The sequence below is a fragment of the Macaca nemestrina genome, chromosome 9 (genome assembly GCF_043159975.1).
Source record: "Macaca nemestrina isolate mMacNem1 chromosome 9, mMacNem.hap1, whole genome shotgun sequence".
Taxonomy (NCBI): domain Eukaryota; kingdom Metazoa; phylum Chordata; class Mammalia; order Primates; family Cercopithecidae; genus Macaca; species Macaca nemestrina.
Genome location: NC_092133.1, coordinates 132,130,641 through 132,154,799, shown reverse-complemented (window position 1 = coordinate 132,154,799; position 24,159 = coordinate 132,130,641). Strand labels below are relative to the sequence as shown.

General features: G+C 48.2%; 1 protein-coding gene across 1 annotated transcript; it reads left to right on the top strand.

Moving 5' to 3' along the window:
* Window positions 1-4: 4 nt before the first annotated feature.
* LOC105490605 (enoyl-CoA hydratase domain containing 3) lies at window positions 5-23,682 on the top strand. Its single transcript, XM_071070493.1, has 5 exons — window positions 5-380; window positions 6,615-6,736; window positions 8,768-8,865; window positions 15,047-15,247; window positions 22,826-23,682. The coding sequence occupies exons 1-5, from the start codon at window positions 211-213 to the stop codon at window positions 23,144-23,146; spliced, it is 912 nt and encodes a 303-aa protein (XP_070926594.1). The 5' UTR covers window positions 5-210; the 3' UTR covers window positions 23,147-23,682.
* The last annotated feature ends 477 nt before the right edge of the window (window positions 23,683-24,159 follow it).

Here is a 24,159-nt window from a genome sequence, read left to right as displayed (position 1 = left end):
GGGGCGTAGTGGGGACAGGGCCCAGCCTGGGGCGTCCTCGCGAAGCCTAGGCCTGTCAGGCGGTTCCGTCCGGGTCTCGGCCACAGCTGAGTTCCGTCGAGTTCCGTCCCGTTCCGTCCCGGCTCTGCTCACAGCAGCGCCCTCGGAGCGCCCAGCACCTGCGGCCGGTCAGACAGCGCGATCCTGCGGCGCCTGGCCGTCCCGGATGCCATGGCAGCCGTCGCCTTCTTGCGGGCCTTCGGGGCGAGGGGGCCCTTGTGTCTCCCGCGCGGCCCCTGGGCCCAGCTGTCCGCCCGCTTCTGCAGCCGGGACCCAGCCGGAGCGGGGCGGCGGGAGTCGGAGCCGCGGCCCACCAGCGCGCGGCAGCTGGACGGCATAAGGTCAGCCCCGGGCCGCACGGGCTCCTCGCGTTGGGGCCGGGTCGGGGTCGGGGCGCGGGCGCCGCCACTGACGCCGCGAGGACCCGGGGAGCCGCAGCCCCGTTTGCGCCCCTGGGGAGGGAACCCCCCGTGTCCCGGACCCGGGCCTGGCAGCGAGTCGGTGGGACTGCCCGGGGCTCCGAAGCCCTCAGGGCCGCCTGCGGGGTCACTGGGCCTCCAGCCGCTGGGCCTGCGGAGAGGTCTGGAGAGGAGGGCTCTGGGCCCCAGACCCGGCTCCAGGGGGAGTGTGGGCACGGCCGAGCTGCTCCTTGGCCCTCACCCAGAGGCGCGGGGCTGGGGGCGGGACAGTAAATAGTACTAAGGACACAGCGTCCTGAGTGCTGCCCTTGTGGCTACAGGCCCAAAACTCTTAAAAATGTGCTTGTGTGCCAACTGGAAACTGGCGATAGAGTCATGAAGGTGGAAGGCCCTGCCCACTTCAGGCCTGAGCCGGGTGCTTCCCTGGCTCGGGCAAGGGTGCAAAGGGAGGCCTGAGTACCGTGTTTCAGCATGTTTCAGTTCTAAATCAAGCTGTTAAATAAGCGTCGTTTTCTCCTACCCTGAGATGTTTACCTTCCGAAGAAGACCTAGAAGGCTGCGGGTGAACTGATAATCAGATGACCAGGTGGTTCCCCGCAGGGGTGGAGAGCCAGTCCCTGGCTTCAGCGTTTTCCTTTTCTCCTCACCCTCCTCTCATCCTTTCCCACCTTTGCACCCGTCCTTTCTGCTGCTCTGCAAGGGACTGGGTGCACAGATCTGCAGACACCCTTCCAGCATGCCCGGATTGTCTGTCCCCTCATGCCCTACAGACAACTGCTCTTGGCCGCCTTTGGGCTTGTGGTGCCCACAGCAGGGGCAGGGAATTCCAGGGTCTCAGTAATGGCCCCAGGGTTTAGAAAGGGGATGGTTCCTTTCCCTGTGGACCCCTTGCTCATCATCTACAGGAGCACAGGCCAGAGCAGGGCCCAGGCCAGGGCCTTTCTTGGCCATTGCTAAGTTTCCACTTCTGTAAATCTGGTCACATCTGGTTGGAAGCCTGACTTCTGGGCAGGCCAGATGACAAAAAGGAGGCTGGTTGAGTTCTCCAGAATTAAATATGAATCAGCAAAGGTGGTGACTGAAACACTCTCGCGTGAATGCTAGGGGTTGTTTAGCAGGAAAGGAAACTTCTTAACCAGGCATTAAAGCAGCACTATGTTAGGCACTAAGCAGGTCAACTTGTGCGAGAACTTGAGCAACCCGTTACTCTTCAAGTGTCCGTTTTCCATGCTCCTCCCAGCGGCACTGCTGTCATGGACCCAGGGCCAGCTCTGTGCTGGTCTCCTGGCATCCATGATCCCTAATTCTTTTTTTTTTTTTTTTTTTTTTTTTTTTTTTGAGACGGAGTCTCGCTGTGTCACCCAGGCTGGAGTGCCGTGGCGCGATCTCGGCTCACTGCAAGCTCTGCCTCCCGGGTTCATGCCATTCTCCTGCCTCAGCCTCCGAGTAGCTGGGACTACAGGCGCCCGCCACCACGCCCGGCTAGTTTTTTTTGTATTTTTAGTAGAGACGGGGTTTCACCATGTTAGCCAGGATGGTCTCGATCTCCTGACCTCGTGATCCACCCGCCTCGGCCTCCCAAAGTGCTGGGATTACAGGCTTGAGCCACCGCGCCCGGCCGCGATCCCTAATTCTTAACAATGGCCTGCAAGGTGGATAATTTTATGCCCGCTTTACAGTGAAGAAGCAAGTTCAGAGAGGTGACAGCCTGTTCAGGGCCACACGGCCAGTAGGTCTCACCAGGGTTCAGAGAGGTCCCTCTGCCCCAAAGTGGTTTCTACTCTGTTTCTACTCACCGCTTGGTTTGAAAAGAGATGGCCAAAAAACTGGATGCAATGTCATTCCACTGCATTCGGTGGAATTGGCTGTGAAAAAATAGAAATGCTATTTTTTTTTTTTTTTTTTTTTTGGGACGGAGTCTCGCTCTGTAGCCCAGGCTGGAGTGCAGTGGCCGGATCTCAGCTCACTGCAAGCTCCGCCTCCCGGGTTCACGCCATTCTCCGGCCTCAGCCTCCCGAGTAGCTGGGACTACAGGCGCCCGCCACCTCGCCCGGCTAGTTTTTTGTATTTCTTAGTAGAGACGGGGTTTCACCGTGTTATCCAGGATGGTCTCGATCTCCTGACCTCGTGATCCACCCGTCTCGGCCTCCCAAAGTGCTGGGATTACAGGCTTGAGCCACCACGCCCGGCTGAAATGCTATTTTTTGTCATTAGAACAGATATTGAGCGTCTTCTCTGTGTGAGAACATGACAGTCCCTCACTTCAAGGACCTTCTCGTGGTTTACAATAATGATCTTCAGACAGCTCATGGGGGCATTTATAAGGACCATCTCTTACCTTGATACTTATCGCATGCTCTGGTGGTAACCTCATTCTTAAAGTTTTCCTCTTCGGATAGGTGATATTGGTGAAGCTCTCAGTGCAAGGCATCGCATGTTTTCAACCAAGATGGCCATTGGGAGGGTTCAGTGATGAGATTTTTTAAGAGGTATTATTAACAGGCTTTGGTGCCAGTTGAATCAGGAAGAGATAAAAAACTAGAATGACTTTTTCTCTGATTCAGGCAGCTGAGTGGCACCACTCAAATAAGGAGGACACGAGAGGGGCAGGTTTGAGAATGGGGGGATGCCCAAGGACACCTAGATGGAGAAGGCCAATGGACATCGGGATGAACGTGTGCACCTGGAGCTAAGCTCAGAGGTGGCCGTTGACGTCAAGGTCATTGGCGAAGTTGCCTGGGAAGAGTGCGGAGGACAGAATTCAGGATGGCTGGCATTCAGGGATTAACAGAGGGCTAGTAGCCCACGAAAGAAGTCAAGAAGTGTGGGCATCAAGCTACCCAGGTGCCGAGGCAAGAGATTGAGGGCACGAGCTGTTCCAGTGTAATAAAATACATAAAATAGGAATAGTTATACTAGATATAGATAATAGATATGATTATATATGAATATCATTAATCATTAGCTTATAGCAATTACTCTTTATTCCAATATTATAATTATCCTTGCTCTACAATTATAACCTAGGAAAAACCAAGCCATACAGAGATAGGAGCTGAGGGGACATAGTGAGAAGTGACCAGAAGACTGGAGTGCAAGCCTTCTGTTATTCCCCGGGCAGGGCCACCAGAGGGCTCCTTGGTCTACCGGTAACGCCAGCGTCTGGGAAGATGCCCGTTGCCAAGCAGACCATGGTCTAGCGGTAGTGTCAGTGTCAAGGAAAAACCCCCGCTACTTAGCAGACCGGGAAAGGGAGTCTCCCTTTCCCCGGTAGAGTTTAGAGAAAACGCTACTCCTCCACCTCTTGTGGAGGGTGTAACATCAGTCCGGCCCCCCCGCAGTTATCCGGAGGCCTGACCGTCTCCCTGTGATGCTGTGCTTCAGTGGTCACGCTCCTAGTCCGCCTTCATGTTCCATCCTGTACACCTGGCTCTGCCTTCTAGATAGCAGTAGCAAAATTAGTGAAAGTACTAGAAGTCTCTGATATGAAGAAATAAAGGCATAGGCTGTGTCCTCTCTCTCTCTGTCTCTCCACCTCGGCTGCCAAACAGGGAAGGGCCCCCTGTCCAGTGGACACGTGATTCATGTGACCTTGTCAATCATTGGAGATGACTCACACTCCTTACCTTGCCCCTTTTGCCTTGTACCCAATAAATAACAGCACAGCCTGGCATTCAGGGCACTACCGGTCTCCGCCTCTTGGTGGTAGTGGTCCCCCGGGCCCAGCTGTCTTTTTCTTTTATCTCTTTGTCTTGTGTCTTTATTCCTACAATCTCTCATCTCCGCACACGGGGAGAAAAACCCACCGACTCTGTGGGGCTGGACCCTACAAAGAAGGACCGGCCAGAGAAGTACAAAACAACCAGGAGAGAAGAAATCTGTCTCCAGAAGGAGGGAATGATCGAGATGGCCAGTGGATTTGGATCTGGCAATTAGGAGATGGTCTGTGAGAAGAGCTTGGGTGGAGCGGGAGGAGTTGAGCCTGGTTCCTCTGGGTTGGAGAGTGGACTCTGCGGTTTAGAACACTCACAGTGTCGGAGCCAAACAGCTAACGGGACACATGAACAGATTCTGCAGTGCACGATGGCCTTGGGGGCTGGAATCTTTTTATACAATTTTGCCTGAGACCTTAGCATTTAGTTTAAGCGTATGTCACCGATGGGATGGCAGCTTTTTATATTTGCTACAAGAAGCACCCTCATTATTTGATGGAGAGGTTTATAAGCCGTTCTCCCACCACCCGCACCAAATGTAAGTTTTGAAGTCTATCAGCAAATCAGCACAAGTAATTTTTGTACTCAGGAGAGAACAATGTTTATAAGAAACAACAAGATGAATAGCGCAGCCACCTGAAGACTGCAGCAACCTTGAAACGGTATTCCAAAGAAAGTGGTTATTCTTATTGAAATAAATTCAGTCATCAAAGTTGTTTTCCAGAAAAACACGACACAGAATACTGTTTACGGAAGATCCACGCTGGCTGTACCGCGGAAGGAATATCAGATTCAAAAAAGATTGAGGAAGGCAGGAAACATGTAGGTGGAAACTGATAGGAAACACATAAAATATATAATAACAATCTGGTGTTTGGCTCTTTGCCCATTTCTTATAGCAGCCAAAAATAAGACATTTCTGTGTACAGGCAGCAAGATGACAATACAGATTATTTTATTCAGCACATGGGATGCCTCAAAAGAGCGAGCAGGCCCTTTGGACCCCAGCTTTTTGTGACAGGATATGTTCAGAAGAGCCCTCTTGCTGTGTGACTTGTACTTTTATTCTTCATATATTATCCCATTCGCAGACAGCACGAATTGTTTTGTAGACTTACAGGATGCCACTATAAGAAAAGATGGGCCTAGGCACAGTAGCTCACATCTGTAATCCCAGCACTTTGGGAGGCCAAGGCGGGTGGATCACCTGAGGTCAAGAGTTCGAGACCAGCCTGGCCAACATGGTGAAACCTCAGCTCTACTAAAAATACAAAAATTAGCTGGATGTGGTGGCGCACACCTGCAATCCCAGCTACTTGGGAGCCTGAGGCAAAAGAATCACTTGAACCCGGGAGGCAGAGGTTGCAGTGAGCCAAGATCATGCCATTGTATTCCAGCCTGGGCAACAAGAATGAAACTCCATCTCAAAAAAAAAAAAAAAAAAAAAAAAAAAAGATGGACTGGGTACAGAAAAATAGAATGAATGAATAAGACTGAGAATTCTGTAGCACAACAGGGTGACTATAGTCAATAACAATTTAATTGTCGATTTGAAACTAAAAGAATATCATTGGATTGTTGATTTATCCTTTGTTATCCACAAAGGATAAATGCTTGAGGGGATGGATACCCCATTTTCCATGATGTGATCATTGCGCATTGCTTGCCTGTGGCAAAACATCCCCAGGTACCCCATAAATATATATACACCTACTATATGTACTCACAAAAATTAAATATAAAAAATTGGGTCAGACACAGTGGCTCCTGCCTATAATCCCAACACTTTGGGAGGCTGAGGCAAGCGGATCACCTGAGATCAGGAGTTCAAGACCAGCCTAGCCAACATGGTGAAACCTCATCTCTACTAAAGATACAAAAGTAGCCGGGCATGGTGGTGGGCGCCTGTAGTCCCAGCTATTCGGGACACCGAAGCAGTAGACTCGCTTCAACCCGGGAGGTGGAGGTTGCAGTGAGCCGAGATCTGGGGCGTTATTTTCATTCTGGGTTTCTTTTCTAACTTTTTTCTAAGAAACAATGGAAAGAAAGCAGTGGAAGGTAGCCACTGTTTGTCAGATTTCTCCGGCGCCTGCTGCTGTCATGCTAAGCTTGCAGCCTCTCTGGGTGGTGTTGATTTTGGAACTGCTGTGCGTTGCCCTCTCTGTGGAGCTGGCAGTCATGTTTCTGACATCTAACATGGAGAAAAAGAGAAACAAATCAAGGGAAGAGGGAGGAAACCCAGCCTGCATTTCAGGTCGCCTTTTTCTTGTTTTGACTTGGCTATAACTCCAGAGAGTCGACAGACCCTCTACATTGGCACTAAGCCCCAGCAGTTCTCTTTTCTTGTCTTTTAAAAATAGCTCCTAAATTAGACAGGAGTCGCAGGGGTCCTCACTTGTTTTGACTGGTGCGTGACCCTGTGATTGTAAAATGTGCTTCACAGGAACATCGTCTTGAGCAATCCCAAGAAGAGGAACGCGTTGTCACTTGCAATGCTGAAATCTCTGCAGAGTGACATTCTTCATGACGCTGACAGCAACGATCTGAAAGTCATTATCATCTCGGGTATGGATCTGATATCTGTCCTTAGTATTCTGCAGTGCCCAGAAGAGATTTCTTGAGAGTCTTTAGTTAACTGGGGCATCCCTTCATTTAACTGGAGAATTGTTTTGAAGCTCCTTTACAAGAACATTAATTATAGAAAACACCTGTGTAGTTGGTGATTTGGTCCTAACACTATTAACTGCAGAATGTATAGCAGAGGTGACTGTTCAGTGAAAATCTGTCTTTTCCTTTTTGTTAGATACTAAAACATTTCTGTTCTTGGCTATACTGGTATTCCCCTCAAAGTCAGAGAATTGATTTCTTCACGGACCTTATAAAATGGGTTTAACCACTAATCCTTTGGGGCATTTGATTGGTTTGACTTTTCTTTTCTTACCAAGCTTGCGAACTGATATCTGCAGTGCCTTTAATGGTGCTGGAAAGGATGCCATATTCTGCTCATTTGTTTGCTTGCTCCAAAAAGAATTTTTACAGAATTATTTTTTCTTGTGATGATGGGACTGGTATAAATATTAGTAATATTAGCATTTTAAAGTGTGCACAAAAAAATATGACGATGATACTTTGTGATGCTATGTTTGTTTGGCAAGTCAAGCATCAGGATTTCCGGAGGCAGAAACTCAGAATGTTACCATCTTATCCATGGTTAATCAGAAGTGTTCAACTGTTTTATATGGTGAAGAGAAAAGAAATTAGAACTAGTACAATCCAGCAGCCATGTGGGATGTCACCTGGATACAGCAAAGGCAGTTAACTTCTTTTTTTTTTTTTTTTTTTTTTTTTTTGACACAGTCTTGCTCTGTCGCCCAGGCTGGAGTGCAGTGGCATGATTATAGCTCACTGCAGCCTCAAACTTCTGGGCTTAAGTGATCTCCAGCCTCAGTCCCCTGAGTAGCTGGGACTATAGGTATGTGCCACTACGCTCAGCTAATTTTTTATTTTTTGTGGAGCTAGTGACTTGCTATGTTGCCCAGGCTGGTCTCGAACTCCTAGCCTCAAACACCACTGCCACCACTGTGCCTTGCTAATTTTTAAGGTTTTATTTTGCAGAGACAGGGTCTCACTATAGCTTCTTAACTACACAATTACCTCACTTACAAAAAGACAATAGTATTGCCTATCAATCAAGGTAACTACAACAGCCAGGCATGGTGCCTCATGCCTGTAATCCCAGCACTTTGGGAGGCCAAGGCGTGCAGATCACTTGAGACCAAGAGTTCGAGACCAGCCTGGCCAACGTGGCCAAAACTCCATCTCTACCAAAACTACAAAAATTAGCCAGGCGTGGTGGCAGGCGCCTGTAATCCCAGCTACTCAGGAGGCTGAGGCACAAGAATTGCTTGAACCCCGGAGGCAGAGGTCGCAGTGAGCCAGGATCGTGCCTCTGCACTCCAGCCTGGGCAACAGAGCAAGACTCTGTCTCCAGCAACAGCAATAGCAACAAAAGGGAAGTATGAGAAAATGTTACCAGCTCCTCAGTAGGATGACATTTTCTTGTTGATGACAGCAGTGATAGCAGCCACATCCTATGATCCCTCATCTGTAAAATGAAGACCAGAAGGCTTCTGAGGTCTCTCCCTACCCTCACCTCCCAGTTCAGCCATGATGGTTGGCCACCACTTGTAGACGAAATGGCATGGACACTGCCTTCGGCAAGAGGGATTTTGGTGAGCTTGTGTGACTCAATACACTCAGGCCAGAGCAAGTCCCCAGATAAAGGCTCTGTATAAAATACCTTTGCCTTGGTAACTGAACCTTCTCCTTATGTAATTGTGTATTTCTATCATTTTCCATCAAGGACTTTTAGGACACCTAGGCACCTAAAAAATGCCTCACCTTGCATTTTTCTTCACAAAATTCTGGCTGGAACTTTTCCATCAAACTGGAATTATTCTTCTCAAAATTAGGCCATTAACTTGCTCTAAGTGAAAGTTTGCTGAAGTTATTCAGTAGACAAGGAAGGGAACTAACTGTCCAACTCTGGGTGTTTACATCTTTTTGTTTTCTTTTCTCAATTGGAAACATTTGCAGCTGAGGGGCCTGTGTTTTCTTCTGGGCATGATTTAAAGGAGCTGACAGAGGAGCAAGGCCGTGATTACCATGCCGAAGTATTTCAGACCTGTTCCAAGGTAAGCCGGGACGACAGTTGACAGTGCAAACCTGCAAATGATCGTTATATTAAATGTTGAGTTCGCCTTCTAGCTTACAGATAAGATTTTATCCGTGAGACCTAACCACCCAGAGCAACTGGAAACTGTTTGGTCATCAGATCCTTTATCCAAGCAATTATTTGGTTTAGACTTTTTTTTTTTTTTTTTTTTTTTCCAGACAGAGTCTCTCTCTATCACCCAAGCTGGAGTGCAGTGGTGCAATCTTGGCTCACTGCAACCTCTGCCTCCCGGATTCAAGCGATTCTCCTGCCTCAGCTTCTTGAGTAGCTGGGACTAGCAGGCATGCGCTAATTTTTGTGTTTTTAGTAGAGATGAGGTTTCACCATGTTGGCCAGGCTGGTCTCAAACTCCTGACCTCAGGTGATCCTCCCGCCTCGACCTTCCAAAGTGCTGGGATTACAGACGCGAGCCACCGTGCACGGCCTAGTTTAGACTTTTAAGAAGCAACCATAATTTGCTATTGATTTTGTATTGTACCAAAGAAAGTGGAATATAGGATGGTACTCATGGTTGCCATGTCTAGCATTGTGGGAGTATGTCTTCGTGTAGAAGTTTGGAGTAAGAGGAAAAAGGTGAAAATGTGTGTCTTTAGAGAGGAAGAATCTAAGATTATAATAATTAAAAAAAAATTTAAACTAAAACAACTCTGTTAAATGGGAAAGAACATTAATAAGTGGAATAACAATAATGGTTTTTTAAATTGTTTTCAAATGCTTCTTTCAACCAGCCTTTATAATCACCACCTCTAAGTAGGAAAATTAACCTCTTTGTTGTTGCTTCTTTTCTGCCTCTTTCACCATATTAAGGAGGAAAAATACCAACAGCCACAGAGGAAGAAGAGGTACAAAAAGTTTTGGATGATTTATAAATGCATGAAATCAACCCCTTGGGTAATGAAAAATTGAATAGAGAATCCAGCTTTAAGTAATACATTGTTCATCTAATGACCGTTTTTTTTTTTTTTTTTTTTTTTTTTTGAGACGGAGTCTCGCTGTGTCGCCCAGGCTGGAGTGCAGTGGCCGGATCTCAGCTCACTGCAAGCTCCGCCTCCCGGGTTTACGCCATTCTCCGGCCTCAGCCTCCCGAGTAGCTGGGACTACAGGCGCTGCCACCTCGCCTGGCTATTTTTTGTATTTCTTAGTAGAGACGGGGTTTCACCGTGTTAGCCAGGATGGTCTCGATCTCCTGACCTCGTGATCCGCCCATCTCGGCCTCCCAAAGTGCTGGTATTACAGGCTTGAGCCACCGCACCCGGCCTAATGACCGTTTATTGAGCACCTATTATAATACCTGCAAGGCATTGAGGGAAACATAAGAAAAAATTGCTTTCTGCTGAACGGAAACTGAAAATCTGTTTGGGAAACAACACATATAAAACGGCTTCATAACCTGCCTCTAAGATAGTTTAACCTAATTTTTTATTCATTCATCGACTTATTCATTCATGTATTTGGTCATTAATGATTTCACAGATATTTAATGATACAAGACACAAGTGAGCAACAGGGATGTGAATGGGAAGATGATTAAGACATCCCCATTTGTTTTCCTTGCCCTTCCAGAAACCCATAACGAGATCAGGTTCTATTTTTCTCACTCCATGGAAGGACAAACAGGAAAAGCAATTTACTTGAAGCTTCATGGGGAAGTGGGAGCAAGTTAGAGCCGAGACCTGGATCTTTTGTTTCCTACATTAATGATGTTTATGTAACATTCCACTCTTAGGTTTGCCAAGGCTTGGTGCTGTAAAAGTTTTTTTCTACCAGTACCCAGTATGTTTGGCTGAAGTTGAAAAGCATCAAAGAGAACCAGTAAAGCCCTGTTATCCTCCCTAAGGGTCTGCTTTTATCACTCTGCTCTGGCAACTTCATGAACTGGGATCTAAACAGCGTAGCCATGGGCCACAGGGGAGCAGGCCTTCTTCAGAGGATAAAGCCCAGATTTCTTGGAAGCCCCTAACCCTTGGAGGCCTTTGACTTCCTGAAAAAGACTCAGTGCATAAACAGGGCCTACCCCAAAGTAGTAAAATAGGACTGAAAGTGTATTGATTTCTTTAAACCATTTGTAAGAAAATCACATTGTGTTGGCTAAATATGAGTGTCATGGACTTGTGCAAGATTTCAATTTCCAAGTGAAATCAACAGGTAGATTGGAACAGAATGAGCTAGATATTTCATTGTTCAGTTCATGCATGAGAAAATTTGATTTTAGAAAGGAGGATAGAGGTATCTGAATTAGCTAAGCATCTAAAAACTATACCAATTTGTTACAGACCACAAGTACTGCATGATAGTTAATTATATACAAACCAGGAGCAGGGCAAATTAAGAATGAGTAGAATGAGAATGAGAAGAACTTGACTCTGGAAGAGTGAAAATGACCTTCCATGGCGCTCATATTAGAGACTTCTTCTTTGTCTCTCTGCTTATATCCTGTTGAAGTTTGGAGACGGAACTCTAGTTCAGGAGAAGAGTCTGCTCTTTGCTCTCATACCCTGTCAATCACATGACAGTGGGACAAGGTTTCTTGCTTTGGGAAATAACGCAAAACCCTTAGCGATGCTGTTAAAGGAGGTTAGGGCAGAGTTCTATTTATGTCACATTTTGGGGTCAGCAGACCCAAAACAGTACCTAATTCAGGAAGGTCAAATAGGTATAATCAGTTCTTGACTATCAAGTGTTTGATTATTCTAGCCTGTTGATTGTTTAAATTCCCTTTGTCTTTTCTGAACTTCTCTCTAACTTTATATTTTAAATAGTCTTTTTTTTTTTTTTTTTTTTTTTCCTTGAGACAGTGTCTCGCTCTGTCGCCCAGGCTGGAGTGCAGTGGCCCGATCTCGGCTCACTGCAACCTCTGCCTCCCGGGTTCAAGCAATTCTCCTGCCTCAGCCTCCCGAGTAGCTGGGACTACAGGCATGCACCACCATGCCTGACTAACTTTTTTTGGTTTTATTTTTTTTTAGTAGAAACGGAGTTACACCATGTTGACCAGGCTGGTCTCGAATTCCTGACCTCAAAATGATCCGCCCACCTTGGCCTCCCAAAGTGCTAGGATTATAGGCATGAGCCACAGTGCCTGGCCTAACACAGTCTTAATCATGAAAGTAATATGTACTTATAAACAGTTTTGAAAGTCTAGAAAAATAAAAGATTACCTATGTTATACCATATTCATACCTCCCAGAGAGAACTGTGATTAATATTTTGCTATATTTCCTTTTAGATCATTTTTTCATGTGAACTTGTTTTCCCAAATAATCATATATAGATGAGCTTACAGTATAAAATTATATAATATGATTATAGCATTGAATGCTTACTATATGCCAGGTAATATTTTAAGTACTTTAAATATGTTAATTTATATAACTGTCATGTTCTATAAGGATGGTGCTATTACCATGCCCATTTTACAGATGTGAAAACTGAGGGGTTAAATGACTTGTCCAGGATTACTCAGTGAGTAAGTGACAGACTGAGCGTAAACCCTGGCAGCCTGGTTTCAGACCACTGCATAAGCTCCAGACTGCTATGCTGGTGTTTCTCTTGGAAATTTTCATTTCAGTGAGAATACAGCATCCTAGTCAATGGATGTAGTTTAGTTTCCATTGCCATTTATTTATTTTGTATATTTATATTATTTATAGTTTTTTTTACTATTGTAATGATTTGGTGAGCATCTTTGGCATAGAGCTTTTTACCTATTTCACATTATTTCTTAGAAGTAGAATTCCTAGATCAAAGGTGAATATGCATTTTTAGGCTGGACGCGGTGACTCACATCTGTAATCCCAGCACTTTCGGAGGCCGAGGCAGGCGGATCACTTGAGGTCAGGAGTTTGAGACCAACCTGGCCAACATGGTGAAACTCTCTCTACTAAAAATACAAAATAGTTAGCTGGGTATGGTGGTGCACACTTATAACCCCAGGTACTCGGGAGGCTGAGGCAGAAGAGTCACTTGAACCCAGAAGGCGGAGGTTGCAGTGAGCCAGGATCGTGCCACCGCACTCCAGCTTGGGTGACAGAGCAAGTCTCTGTTTCAAAAAAATAATATTAATAATTATATGTGTTTTTTATGCTGAATATATACTGTATTACCTATTTTTCTGCCAAGTTTTATGAAATCCTAGCCATTCACAGATGGTGGACGGGACAGGTAGACTGTTCAACTCTAATCCCAGTCAATTGGCTTTTCATCAGTAACTTCAGTTCCTTGGGTGGTGCAGCAACGCTCAGAACAAAAACAAAATCTTTTCTTTCTTTGCAGCAAGACTTTAGAAGTTCCTGGGAGTTCTTCCCCTTGTTATTCATTCCAGTTCACTGGTAATGAGCACTCGCTGGCCCATCCCCAGCCTCGCCCTACAGTGCATGAACCCCCTAAATCCACGAACAGTGTTGTGTACAGGTGTTTACTTATCTGTGCATTCTTCTTCTTCTTCTTCTCCTTCTCCTTCTCCTTCTTCTTCTTCTTCTTCTTCTTCTCCTTCTCCTTCTCCTTCTCCTTCTCCTTCTCCTTCTTCTTCTTCTTCTTCTTCTTTCTTCTTCTTTCTTCTTTTTTTGAGACAGAGTCTCGCTGTGTCACCCAGGCTAGAGTGCAATGGCGCGATCTCAGCTCACTGCAACCTCCACTTCCCAAGTTCAAGCAATTCTCCTGCCTCAGCCTCCCAAGTAGGCTGGGATTACCGGCACGTGCCACCACGCCCAGCTAATTTTTGTGTTTTTTTTAAGTAGAGACAGGGTTTCATGATGTTGGCCAGGCTGGTCTCAAACTCCTGACCTCAGGTGATCCACCCGCCTGTGTTCTTCTGAGGAGGATGCATTTCCTCATTTATCCTAGGTAATGTTATTAGTGTTTATCAGGTTCTGTAAAGGAGACCTCCCCCCAAAAAAGTCCAAAAGCACTACTATAGGATAGGATACCATAGCCTTAAATATATAATTGGTTATTTAAGAAGAAAGCTAACGAATATCAAATGTTTATGGATATAAAAGATAAGCTTCTTAGACAGAATCTTCAAATCAATGAAGGTCGTTTGTCTTTGAATACCTGCCTTGGGGAAAGTAACCCAAATTTCATTCCCATCCTCTCTCCCTGCCAAGGTTCAAAGAGCAGCACTTTAGAAATTGCAGTTACCATAGCAACACACTCTGTGGCATGAAAACATAAGCTGCAAAAATAAGTTAAAGCTCTGGAAATGTATTGGTTGGAGGGGTTGTATTAGCACATTTCTGTCTCTCCTCTCTGTGCCAATGGCTCTATTTTAGGAATTTTGTTTACTTTGATGACAGCAGAGTCCCCCCCGCCCCCATTTTAATAGAATTGAGAGAGTCTTCATGGTGGTAATTTGAGAAGTAATTATTAAGAAAACTGCCTTCAAGGGTCCTTTCCACCTTAATTTTTCAAGGAAGCACCAAATACCAGCTTCAGACTTTTAACACAAGAGCCTCACACAGGCACGGCGAAAACAGAACTGTCTCTGAAGGGTTTGATTTGTTCCCCAGAGACAAAAATCCACACTGTTCTTCAGCGCGTTTGCCAGGAAGGCAGGTGGGAGTCTGTCACTTCTCAAGAGCTAAGCTTGGGGCCACCCCCTGCAGCAGCCCCCACCAAGCTTCGTGTCCTTGTTGTACAATGGTTCAGAGTAGATATTTAATAGGAGTTAGTGCTCTCTGTGCCTTTTTTGACCCTTTTTCCATAGAATCTGATAAACTCACACATATGAAAAGTGCTCTGGAAACAGGAAAGTCATATAAAAGGATAGGCATTGGCTAGGCGTGGTGGCTCACGCCTGTCATCTGAGCACTTTGGGAGGCCAAGGTGGGTGGATCACTTGAGGTCAGGAATTCCAGACCAGCCTGGCCAACATAGTAAAACCCCATCTTTACTAAAAGTACCAAAAAAATTTAGCTGGGTGTGGTGGCCCATGCCTGTAGTCCCAGATACTCAGGAGACTGAGGCAGGAGGATCGCTTGAACCCAGAAGGAGGAGGTTGCAGTGAGCCAAGATCTCACCACTGCACTCCTTCCTGGGCAACAGAGCGAGACTCTGTCTAAAAAAAAGAAAAAAAAAAAAAAAGATAGGCATTAATGTCGTGCCTCCCTCTGGGTGGAAGTGAAGTGGGTGTGTTTGTCCCGCAGGTCATGATGCTCATCCGGAACCACCCTGTCCCCGTCATTGCCATGGTCAATGGCCTGGCCACAGCTGCCGGCTGTCAACTGGTTGCCAGCTGCGACATTGCCGTGGCCAGCGACAAGTCCTCTTTTGCCACTCCTGGGGTGAACATCGGGCTCTTCTGTTCTACCCCTGGGGTTGCCTTGGCAAGAGCAGTGCCTAGAAAGGTAATTTAACTTCCCCCACCCACCTCTGCCTCCCAGCCTTCTCTGGAGTTCCTCCTCCAATGCATGCAATGATTCAAGATCCGCTTGTTAAAAGTGCCTTTCATATCAGGACATTCTGCCCAGAGCGCCTCTGGCTAGATGGGCCATGACTTTCCCTCTAATGGCAGGGAGGGAAGAGCCGACCGCCTGCCTGGTCCTCTGTAGCTTCTGACGCAGGGCGTCAATTTGTGAAATCACTGCATTTCCATCATGTGTACCCTCAGTACCACTGGGGAGGTTTGCCGATTGGTTTTGTTTGTCTTCCTAATGGCACATATTTTGTAATCTTATTTGAAATGCAATTGAGACTCAGTTTTGTTGCACTGAATGGTTGCCCGTGAGATAGAATAGCATGCTGACATAATGCCAGTATCAGGAGCCTAGGATAGTAGTGTCGCTGGCTCACTCTTCGTCAACAGTCGTCTTGTTCCAGAATGGATTTAGAGTAGGTGATTTTTGGAGTATGTTGGGTTTACAACGGTTGCATTTCAAGAACATGAATCTCCTGTGCGTGGTATGTTGAATCTGCCCAAGAAGGAGCCGTGTTGCAAAGTGGTTTTGTTAACTACAGTGAAGTCTGTTTCCGTCACAAAACTTTCTTCCTTCCTATAACATCATAAAATAATATTTCCTAAACCTTCCTCAAGTGTAAACCAACAGTGTTCTTGTTGCAGAAAAAGTGCCTCCTTGTTCTTAATTGGAAATCTGTAACAAGGGGGGCAGAGTCTTAGACCACACCAAGTAAAGAAGCTATTGCTTTCTAATGTATATGATCTACTTTAGCATCAACTATGAAAATTAGCAGTTGCTCACATGCCTGTGACGCAAGAGAAATAAGATCCAAGGGAAATTAGTAGTAGGACCAAGAAGTTTAGGGAAGTATTCCTTTCTTTTGCAGTGCCCCTTTGTTAGTTTTTGCAGAAATGTGTGTTTGTGGGGAAATTGTGAAGAAGACAGATACCTATGAACACACACGCTTAGGACAGTGGGCTGGAAGTGGGCTCTGCACTATAGTAGGTGACGGCTGGCTAAAGTGTCTTCAGACTAAGAGGATGTTTTCGACTCTGTCAAGATCGACACTTACCTTAAACTCATTCAGTAATTTTTTTTTTTTTTTTTTTTGAGACGGAGTCTCACTCTGTCACCCAGGCTGGAGTACAGTGGCGCAATCTCAGCTCACTGCAACGTTCAAGGGATTCTCCTGCCTCAGCCTCCATAGTAACTGGGATTACAGGCACGTGCCACCATGCCCGGCTAATTTTGTATTTTTAGTAGAGATGGTGTTTCACCATGTTGGCAAGGCTGGCCTCAAACTCCTGACCTCAAGTAATCCGTCCCCCTCGGCCTCCCAAAATGCTAGAATTACAGGTGTGAGCCACCGCACCTGGCCCATTTAGTAAATATTTCTTAAGACTTTACTTTGTGTATTACAAATTGATTGTCAGAGCTTTTTCACAAACTACCTTATAACTGTGCAAATCAAATCACAAGGCCTTTGTTTAATAAAAGACAGCTATGCTGACAGCTGCCTGTCCTCTTCAACACCTGACGTGCTGGAAGGTTCCACAGTAAAGCACTTGAAACCTTGAAGTCAGCCCTACTGTCTGGATAAGAACCCATTCTCTCTTCAACTTTTGAAATCCAGGCTTATTAGATTTGATTCCCAACAACTTAATGCTAGACTATATTTATCAAGTTTTAAATTGATAAAATTTAAAGTTTTTGAGAAGCAAAAGGGGAAAATATGACAAAAAAGAGGCCTTAAGTTCCAAGGAAGTCCAGTCTTCAGAAACCCCATTTCATAATCACCCAGTTGGATGAACCAAAGTAGCTTTTACCTCCCAAGGACAGACCTCAGAAAATGGGGCAAAAAATCTCCGGACAGCCCTGCTCAGGTTCCTGGTCTCTGTTCTCATGTTCTGACCCCCCGAAGGCCTCTAAATCACTCAACTGGAGACTCGCCAGTTTTTTCTAATCAGGTGCCTGAAAGCGGTTCAGAGTTCTGTCAACAAGTCCTTGCACGCTGGGCTTATTAATGCTGGGCCACTCGGAGCCATGACTCAGGAACGTGGTTTGGGGTCAACACTGAAAAGCAGAAATCACAGTACTGATGAAGGGAATTTTGTAGGAAGAAAAAGTCTTTTGGAACTTAAGGCCTTTGTTAGGTTTCTGGATTTGCAGGTCTCATTGTGTGGGCCTGCTTTAGGAGGAGAAACTGGGATTCATAACAATCTAATACACCTGACCCAAACCACCTGCCCGTTGTCTTTGCCGATCGCGTGCGTGTGAACCCATCCGTGGACATCCGTGCACGGGCCCACCGAGTATTTTGGGGGTAGGTGCGTGTCCCTCGTACACCTACAGGGAAGCTAGCAGGTACTTTTGCAAACTGGCCTGGACAGGAAGTTGGGCTTGTCTCACGCTGGCTAAGACAACATGTGTGGGTCACTAGTGCCCTCTCCCGGCCGCCAAGGGACCTGCTTGACTGTGCTGGAGACGGGCAGAAACAATGGAATCAAGCCTGTCTCTTCATTCCAGACCAAGCCTGGACATGAATAATAGTCCCCATTTGTAAAGAGCTTCTCTCCTTGGGCATGATCTAAATAATGCATGTTCCTGGCACCCTATAAAACACCCTGCCTGGCGCAGCTGCTCCATTCCCAGGCAGAGCTGGCCTTGCTCAGACCCCGAGCCAGTGCCTCAAGCAGCCAGCCTCACTGGAGAGCACGTGGGAAATGAGAAGCCCTTCCTCCCAGAACAGTCATTTTCCTGAGGCAGGCAGACTCTGATTTCCAATCAGCTAATGAGAACAGAGTGGGGTTTCTAAGCTGGAAAGATGGTTAAAGCCCGCTGCTCAAACTGGTGCAGACGTTAGAGAGCCTGGGAGAATGGCTGGGTCTCCAGCCTGCCCCAGACGGGCTGTGTTTTAGCAGTGATTTGTGTGGCCAGAGGTTGGGAGTGCAGTTTTAGAGGAAACACAGTTCCACACCCAGTTTGCAAGAGGGCCTGGGAGTTTCAGGGCCTCGTGTCCTGTGTCCAGCCAGTGAGATGGGACCCATGACCCTCACTCCAGTGTGCTTCCCTCAGAGCCCGGCCACGTGGCAGTCCCAGGGACAGATCCTGCCGGTGCCTCGGTGCCAGTGCGAATGCATGTGCGTGTGTGTGTGCACAAGAACCCCATGGGTTCTGCTCAGGCCTGACTCTTTCCACAGTGCTCCCCCCGCAGCTCTTCACCCTGCTGCTAGTGCTCCCTGGGAGACAGATGCCGTGTGCTGCGGTCTGAATGCTGTGTCCTCCCCAAATTCCTGTGTTGAATCCTCACCCCCAAGGTGATGGTGTTGGAAGGTGGGGCCTTTGGGGGTGATGAGATCATGAGCATGGAGCCCTTGTGAATGGGATCAGTGACTTTATAAAAACAGCCCCAGGCTGGGCGTGGTGTCTCATGCCTGTAATCCCAGCACTGTGGGAGGCCGAGGCGGACGGATCACCTGAGGTCAGGAGTTCGAGACCAACCTGGTCAACATGGCAAAACGCCGTCTCTACTAAAAATACAAAAATTAGCTGGGTATGGTGGCTCATGCCTGTAATCCCAGCTCCTTGGGAGGTTGAAGCAGGAGAATCACTTGAACCTGGGAGGCGGAAGTAGCAATGAGCCGAGATCGTGCCATTGCACTCCAGCCTGGACAACAAGAGCGAAACTCCATCTCAAAAAAAAACAAACAAACAGCCCCAGAGAGCTGCCTTAACCCTTTTTCTGCATGTGAGGACACAGCTAGAAGGCCCCGTTTATGAACCAGGAAGCAGGTCCTCAGCAGTCACAGAGCTGGCACCCTCACCTTGGACTTTGCAGCCTCCAGAACTGTGAGATATAAATGTCTGTTGTTCATAAGCCACTGGGCTATGGTGCTGTGTTCCAGCAGGCTGAATGGACTAAGACACCACACCCATGCAAAGGGGCATGACGTGGGGAGAGTCCCCTGTGGGCTGTAGCACATGATTCTTGCCACTTGGGTGGCCTATGAGATCCAGAAGACCCCTCTGCTTTAAATAATCGCCCCCATTCCAAGGCTGGGGTGACCATTTAAAAGCCAGCATTAGAGATCATGAACCATCGGTAGTTGGCCTAGGCGTGTTAAAAATAGGCATTGCATTCACTAGGTGCCTACTGAGTGCCCAGGACTGTTATTATACGAGCCTCACACCTGCTATCTCTAATCCTTGCAATACTGCAGGAGGCGCTCATTTTTGTTTTCCAGATGAAACAAACTCCAAGGCATTAAACAGTTGAAGGTCTTGTGGTTAGTAAGTGCCAGAGCTGGGGTTGGAACTCAGGTACATCTGGCTCAGCCAGGTCCCTTGAGCTCAAACCAGGTCCCTGAGCTTTTCTTCTACAAGCAAAATCTTCATAGTGACTTCCCTGATTTATGTCTGGCTCAGATGGACCATTTTTTCCCCAGCCTTTCCGTTGTACTCAATGTGACAGTGTGCCCTGCTGTCATTAGTTAGTGGCTTCTTCACTGTGTCCCTTGGTGACAGTCATTTGTACCTGAGCCTGCTGGCTGCCGAAGTGAGAGGTGAGAAATGGCTTGCTCGGGGGTCCCAGGAGGACCAGTGCCCAGCAGGCCTGGGACCAGGCCCCGCCTGTGAAGCTTGAACTCCAAAGGACTTGGCCCCAAAACATCTGGGGCATTTGGAATTCCATGCAGGTCTGCACCCACACACCGCCGGCCCAGGCCGCAAGTCCCCCACCTGGGATGAATACATGTCCATCTGCTGAGCCGGCCGGGAAGGATCATTTACTACTTTGGATTTACTCTTTCCTCCTTCCAGCTCTGACTCCATTCTTAACAACTCTGAAAGTCATCTAGGACTTGATCATTGCAAGTGACAAAGGGATCGATAAGGTTGACTTGGGTGGCTTTTGTTGTTTTTTCATGTTGCATCAGTTTTTCAGGCTTGGCCACTTCCTGACATTTGGTCCCTGTGAGTTCCCCAAGGGCCGCCTGTATCAGTAGAGGGAAAGTGGCTGGGAGGAGCCGTGACACCGTCTCCACCTTGGCTTCTGATCCCAGCTGACACGCGGTTCAGGGGCAGAGACGGAGCAGAGCACCTTCCTGGCCCCGTGCTGGGACCCGCTAGATGTCTTCAGCAGGGTCCTATTTCACAGCTGTTCACAACAGGATCTGCTTTTTAGCTCCTGGTTCAACCAGGGCTCCAGACACACTTTGGCGTGAAGTGCTCTTCCTGGTCAACTAAAAATGGTCTGCCCTGAAACCCCCATAGCTGTCACATTCCTGCCCCCTCCAACGTAAAATCAGTACAGTTCCAAAACAGAGGTGGCGATTTAGTCCATGCCTTTAACTTTACAGAGGAGACAAGGAGGCTCTGCATCACCCGTCCCTGGCTCCCAGCCCAGTGCCTGTGGGCTCCATCTCCACCCATGGTGGCAGGAGGGGCCTCAGGCCAGGCTTCTGGTCTCTCCTTTATCCAAGCTCAATCCAGGGGGATCCAATCTAGTCCTATGACTTAAAAACCTTCTAGATCCATGGTTCTAAACTGAGAGCAGTATTGGCCCAGGGATATGTGGCGATACCTGGAGACATTCTTGATTGTCACAGCTTGGTGTGGGGGCATGGGTACTACTGATAACTAGAGGGTGGAGGTCAAGAATGCTGCAGAACGTCCTGCAATACACAGGACAGCCCCCAGCCCCCCACCCAAAAAAAGTTATCCGAACGTCAGTACCACCAGGGTTGAGAAACCCCACTCTACATGCTGATGCCTCTCCTGTGTCTGTCTCCAGCTAGTGCAGCTATCTATTACCAGGCAACAGGTCACCCACAGTATCATAGCAAAAGACAACAGAATTTGCAGTTTGGACAGGGCTCAGTGAGGAAGGCTTCTCTCTGCTCCACAGGGTCAGCAGCCTCAGCTGGGGACTTATCTGAAGGCTGCTTGCTCACATGTCTGGCTGTGGAGGCTGCCTCTGAGCTGGGCCCCCCAAAGGGTGGTTGGCAGCACACTGCACCTGGCCTCTCAGTGTGGCTTGGGCTTCCTCACAGCATGGAGGCCAGGTCCTAAGAGCCAGCCAGAGCCAGCTAGAAGCTGTATCACCTGCTTGCCCTCTTCTCAAAGGAACCAGCCTGCCATTTGTGCTATACTCTATTTTCCTGCCTACCTGCCTTCCTCCCTCTCTTCTTCCCTCCCTTCCCTCCTTCATAAATATTGAATAGGTTGCTTGCTATGTGCAAGATAGTCTTCCAGTGCTGGAGATACAGAAATCAACAGAAGACTAAAAAAATGGCCAGGCATGGTGGCTCATGCCTGTAATCCTAGCACTTTGAGAGGCCAAGGCTGGAGGGTCACTTGTGCCCAGGAGTTCACAACCGGCCTGCGTAATATAGTGAGACGCCATCTTGGGGAAAAAAAGAAATCCTGTCCTCCTGGAGTTTACGTGCTACAAAGGACACGTACTATAAACAAACATGAAATATATAGGGTGTTAAATGGAGAGAAGCGCAAATGATTTAAAATGTAACCAGGCGGGGTTGCTTCAGAGTTTGTTTTACACTTGGAGCAGGGCGGCCATGGAAGACCTCAGTGACAGGGGACGCAGGACTAGAGGCCTGCGATGAGGGCGTGTGCCAGGAGAACAGCCAGGGAAAAGTCACTCCAGGCACTCCAAAGTCACTCCAGACCAGCAAGTCCGAGGACCCTGAGGTGACTGCACACGGGCGTGTTTGAGGCACATCAGGGATGCCACCAGGATTGTGAGACCCTGAGTGAGGGGTGGGGGAGGGAAGGCCCCCTGCCTGTGTGTCCTCGTGCCCCTGGGGATCCCTCTTTTCCATTGTAAATTTGACTGAATTGGTTGGTGCAGCGGCTGTGAAGCAGAGGACACAGAGGGGAGGGAGGGAACTGGGCTCCCCGCTCTTCACCAGCCCTGGAACCTCAGGGGAGAGTTGTAGAAGGGGAGAGGGCATCCTCTCCTTGCCACTTCTTACCCATTGGTGAGTTAAAACCACGCTGGACTCTACATCTGGTCCCTGAAGACATTGTCTGTAAATCCTCGTTTCTCCAGGAGGCCGGGGCTGCTCTTTCCAATCAAGCCGAGCTGGCAGCCCCGTGAGTGCTTGTGGGAAGTGGCCCCAGTGGGTTCTGAGAGGTACTGGACTCCCCACTCCGCCCCCCCAACCCCCACGCTGCAGTGTCTGTGGGTCATCCCAGCTGATGTGGATTCCATCCTGTGCTTGGCCCTCAAAAGAGGTAGACGACATCCCCAGCCGTGGCAGGGCTCAGTGACCAGATCTGTGCAGGAGCAAGACAACACGGGACAGTCACTGCCCCTGGGGCTGGTGTGGTTTCTTCGCTCTTGGAAAGATCTGCTCTCCTCCCGGGCAGGAGTGAGGGCACTGAAGACATCAGGGCTGGCAGGTGACGTGGTGTTTGAGGAAGCTGGTCATTGAGCCGAGGCGGGACTCAGGTGGGGGGGGCGGGTCGCAGGAGAGCACTTCAGTGACCTCCCATGTCTCCCCATAGGTGGCCTTGGAGATGCTCTTTACTGGGGAGCCCATTTCTGCCCAGCAGGCCCTGCTCCACGGGCTGCTCAGCAAAGTGGTGCCAGAGGCAGAGCTGCAGGAGGAGACCATGCGGATCGCGCGGAAGATCGCGTCACTGAGCCGCCCGGTGGTGTCCCTGGGCAAAGCCACCTTCTACAGGCAGCTGCCCCAGGACCTGGGGACGGCTTACTACCTCACCTCCCGGGCCATGGTGGACAACCTGGCCCTGCGGGACGGGCAGGAGGGCATCACGGCCTTCCTCCAGAAGAGAAAACCCATCTGGTCACACGAGCCTGCGTGAGTGGAGGCAGAGGAGTGAGGCCCGTGGGCAGCGCCCAGGAGCCCGCCCTCCCCTCTGGCCCCAACCCCACACTGCCTCTCAGCTTCAGCAGGCAGCAGACGAGCTGCTTCTGTGACTTGATACTGGTGTCACAGCATTTGGCCTACATTAAAAGCCACGCTTTCATGGTGAAAGACAAAATGGGGAGTGACTGAGGTGCTGACCTCGGTGCAAGGCTGGTGAGCCCTGTAGCGGGCCAGCTATGGCAGGAAGCCTGGCGTTTGGGGTGCTCCTTACAACATCTTAAGCAAGCGACCCCCCTGACATAGCAGAAGGTGACAACCCATGGAGGCAGGAAAGAAGGACACCAGCCTGACCCTTATCCAAAACCTCCTCCTAGGCGGAGTTAATCCTGGCTGCTCAGGAGAGGCAACACATTTCAAATCTCCATGAGATGTTCTCCATGCAGAAAATCTTCTTGATTCTATAAAGACGTAATCATGCCTATGGCTTTGAATAATCTTATGTGATTTAAATAAATTTAATCTTTACAGAGACTGGTATGTTTTATCTCCCCAGCTATACTGCAAACTGTCTAAGAAAAGAAAAAAAAGCAACCGTTTTTATATGCTCACGTTGATGGATATAGAGTAGGTGCCTCCTATTTCTATAACCGATGTCATTGTTATCCACGTTTCTGTGAAACCCAGACTCCAGGCTCAACCTGAGGATGAAAACACTGGGGAGAGGAGGCGGGAGGCAGTAGACACGTCCTACGCATTAAGAGCACCTCCTCCTGGCTGGGTGGTGGCTCCTGCCTATAATCCCAGCACTCTGGGAGGCTGAGACAGGTGGATCACCTGAGGTTGGGAGTTCAAGACCAGCCTGGCCAATATGGTGAAACCCCATCTCTACTAAAAATACAAAAATTAGCCAGGTGCAGTGGCACGTGCCTGTAATCCCAGATACTTGGGAGGCTGAGGCAGGAGAATTGCTTGAACCCGGGAGGTGGAGGTTGCAGTGAGCCAAGATGG

Excerpts from the sequence above, each read along its gene's own strand:
- LOC105490605 (XM_071070493.1), top strand. The coding sequence starts at position 211 with ATGGCAGCCGTCGCCTTCTTGCGGGCCTTCGGGGCGAGGGGGCCCTTG. Across the intron at positions 381-6,614 it reads CGGCAGCTGGACGGCATAAG|GAACATCGTCTTGAGCAATC; the intron begins GTCAGCCCCGGG and ends TGTGCTTCACAG. Across the intron at positions 15,248-22,825 it reads CAAGAGCAGTGCCTAGAAAG|GTGGCCTTGGAGATGCTCTT; the intron begins GTAATTTAACTT and ends GTCTCCCCATAG.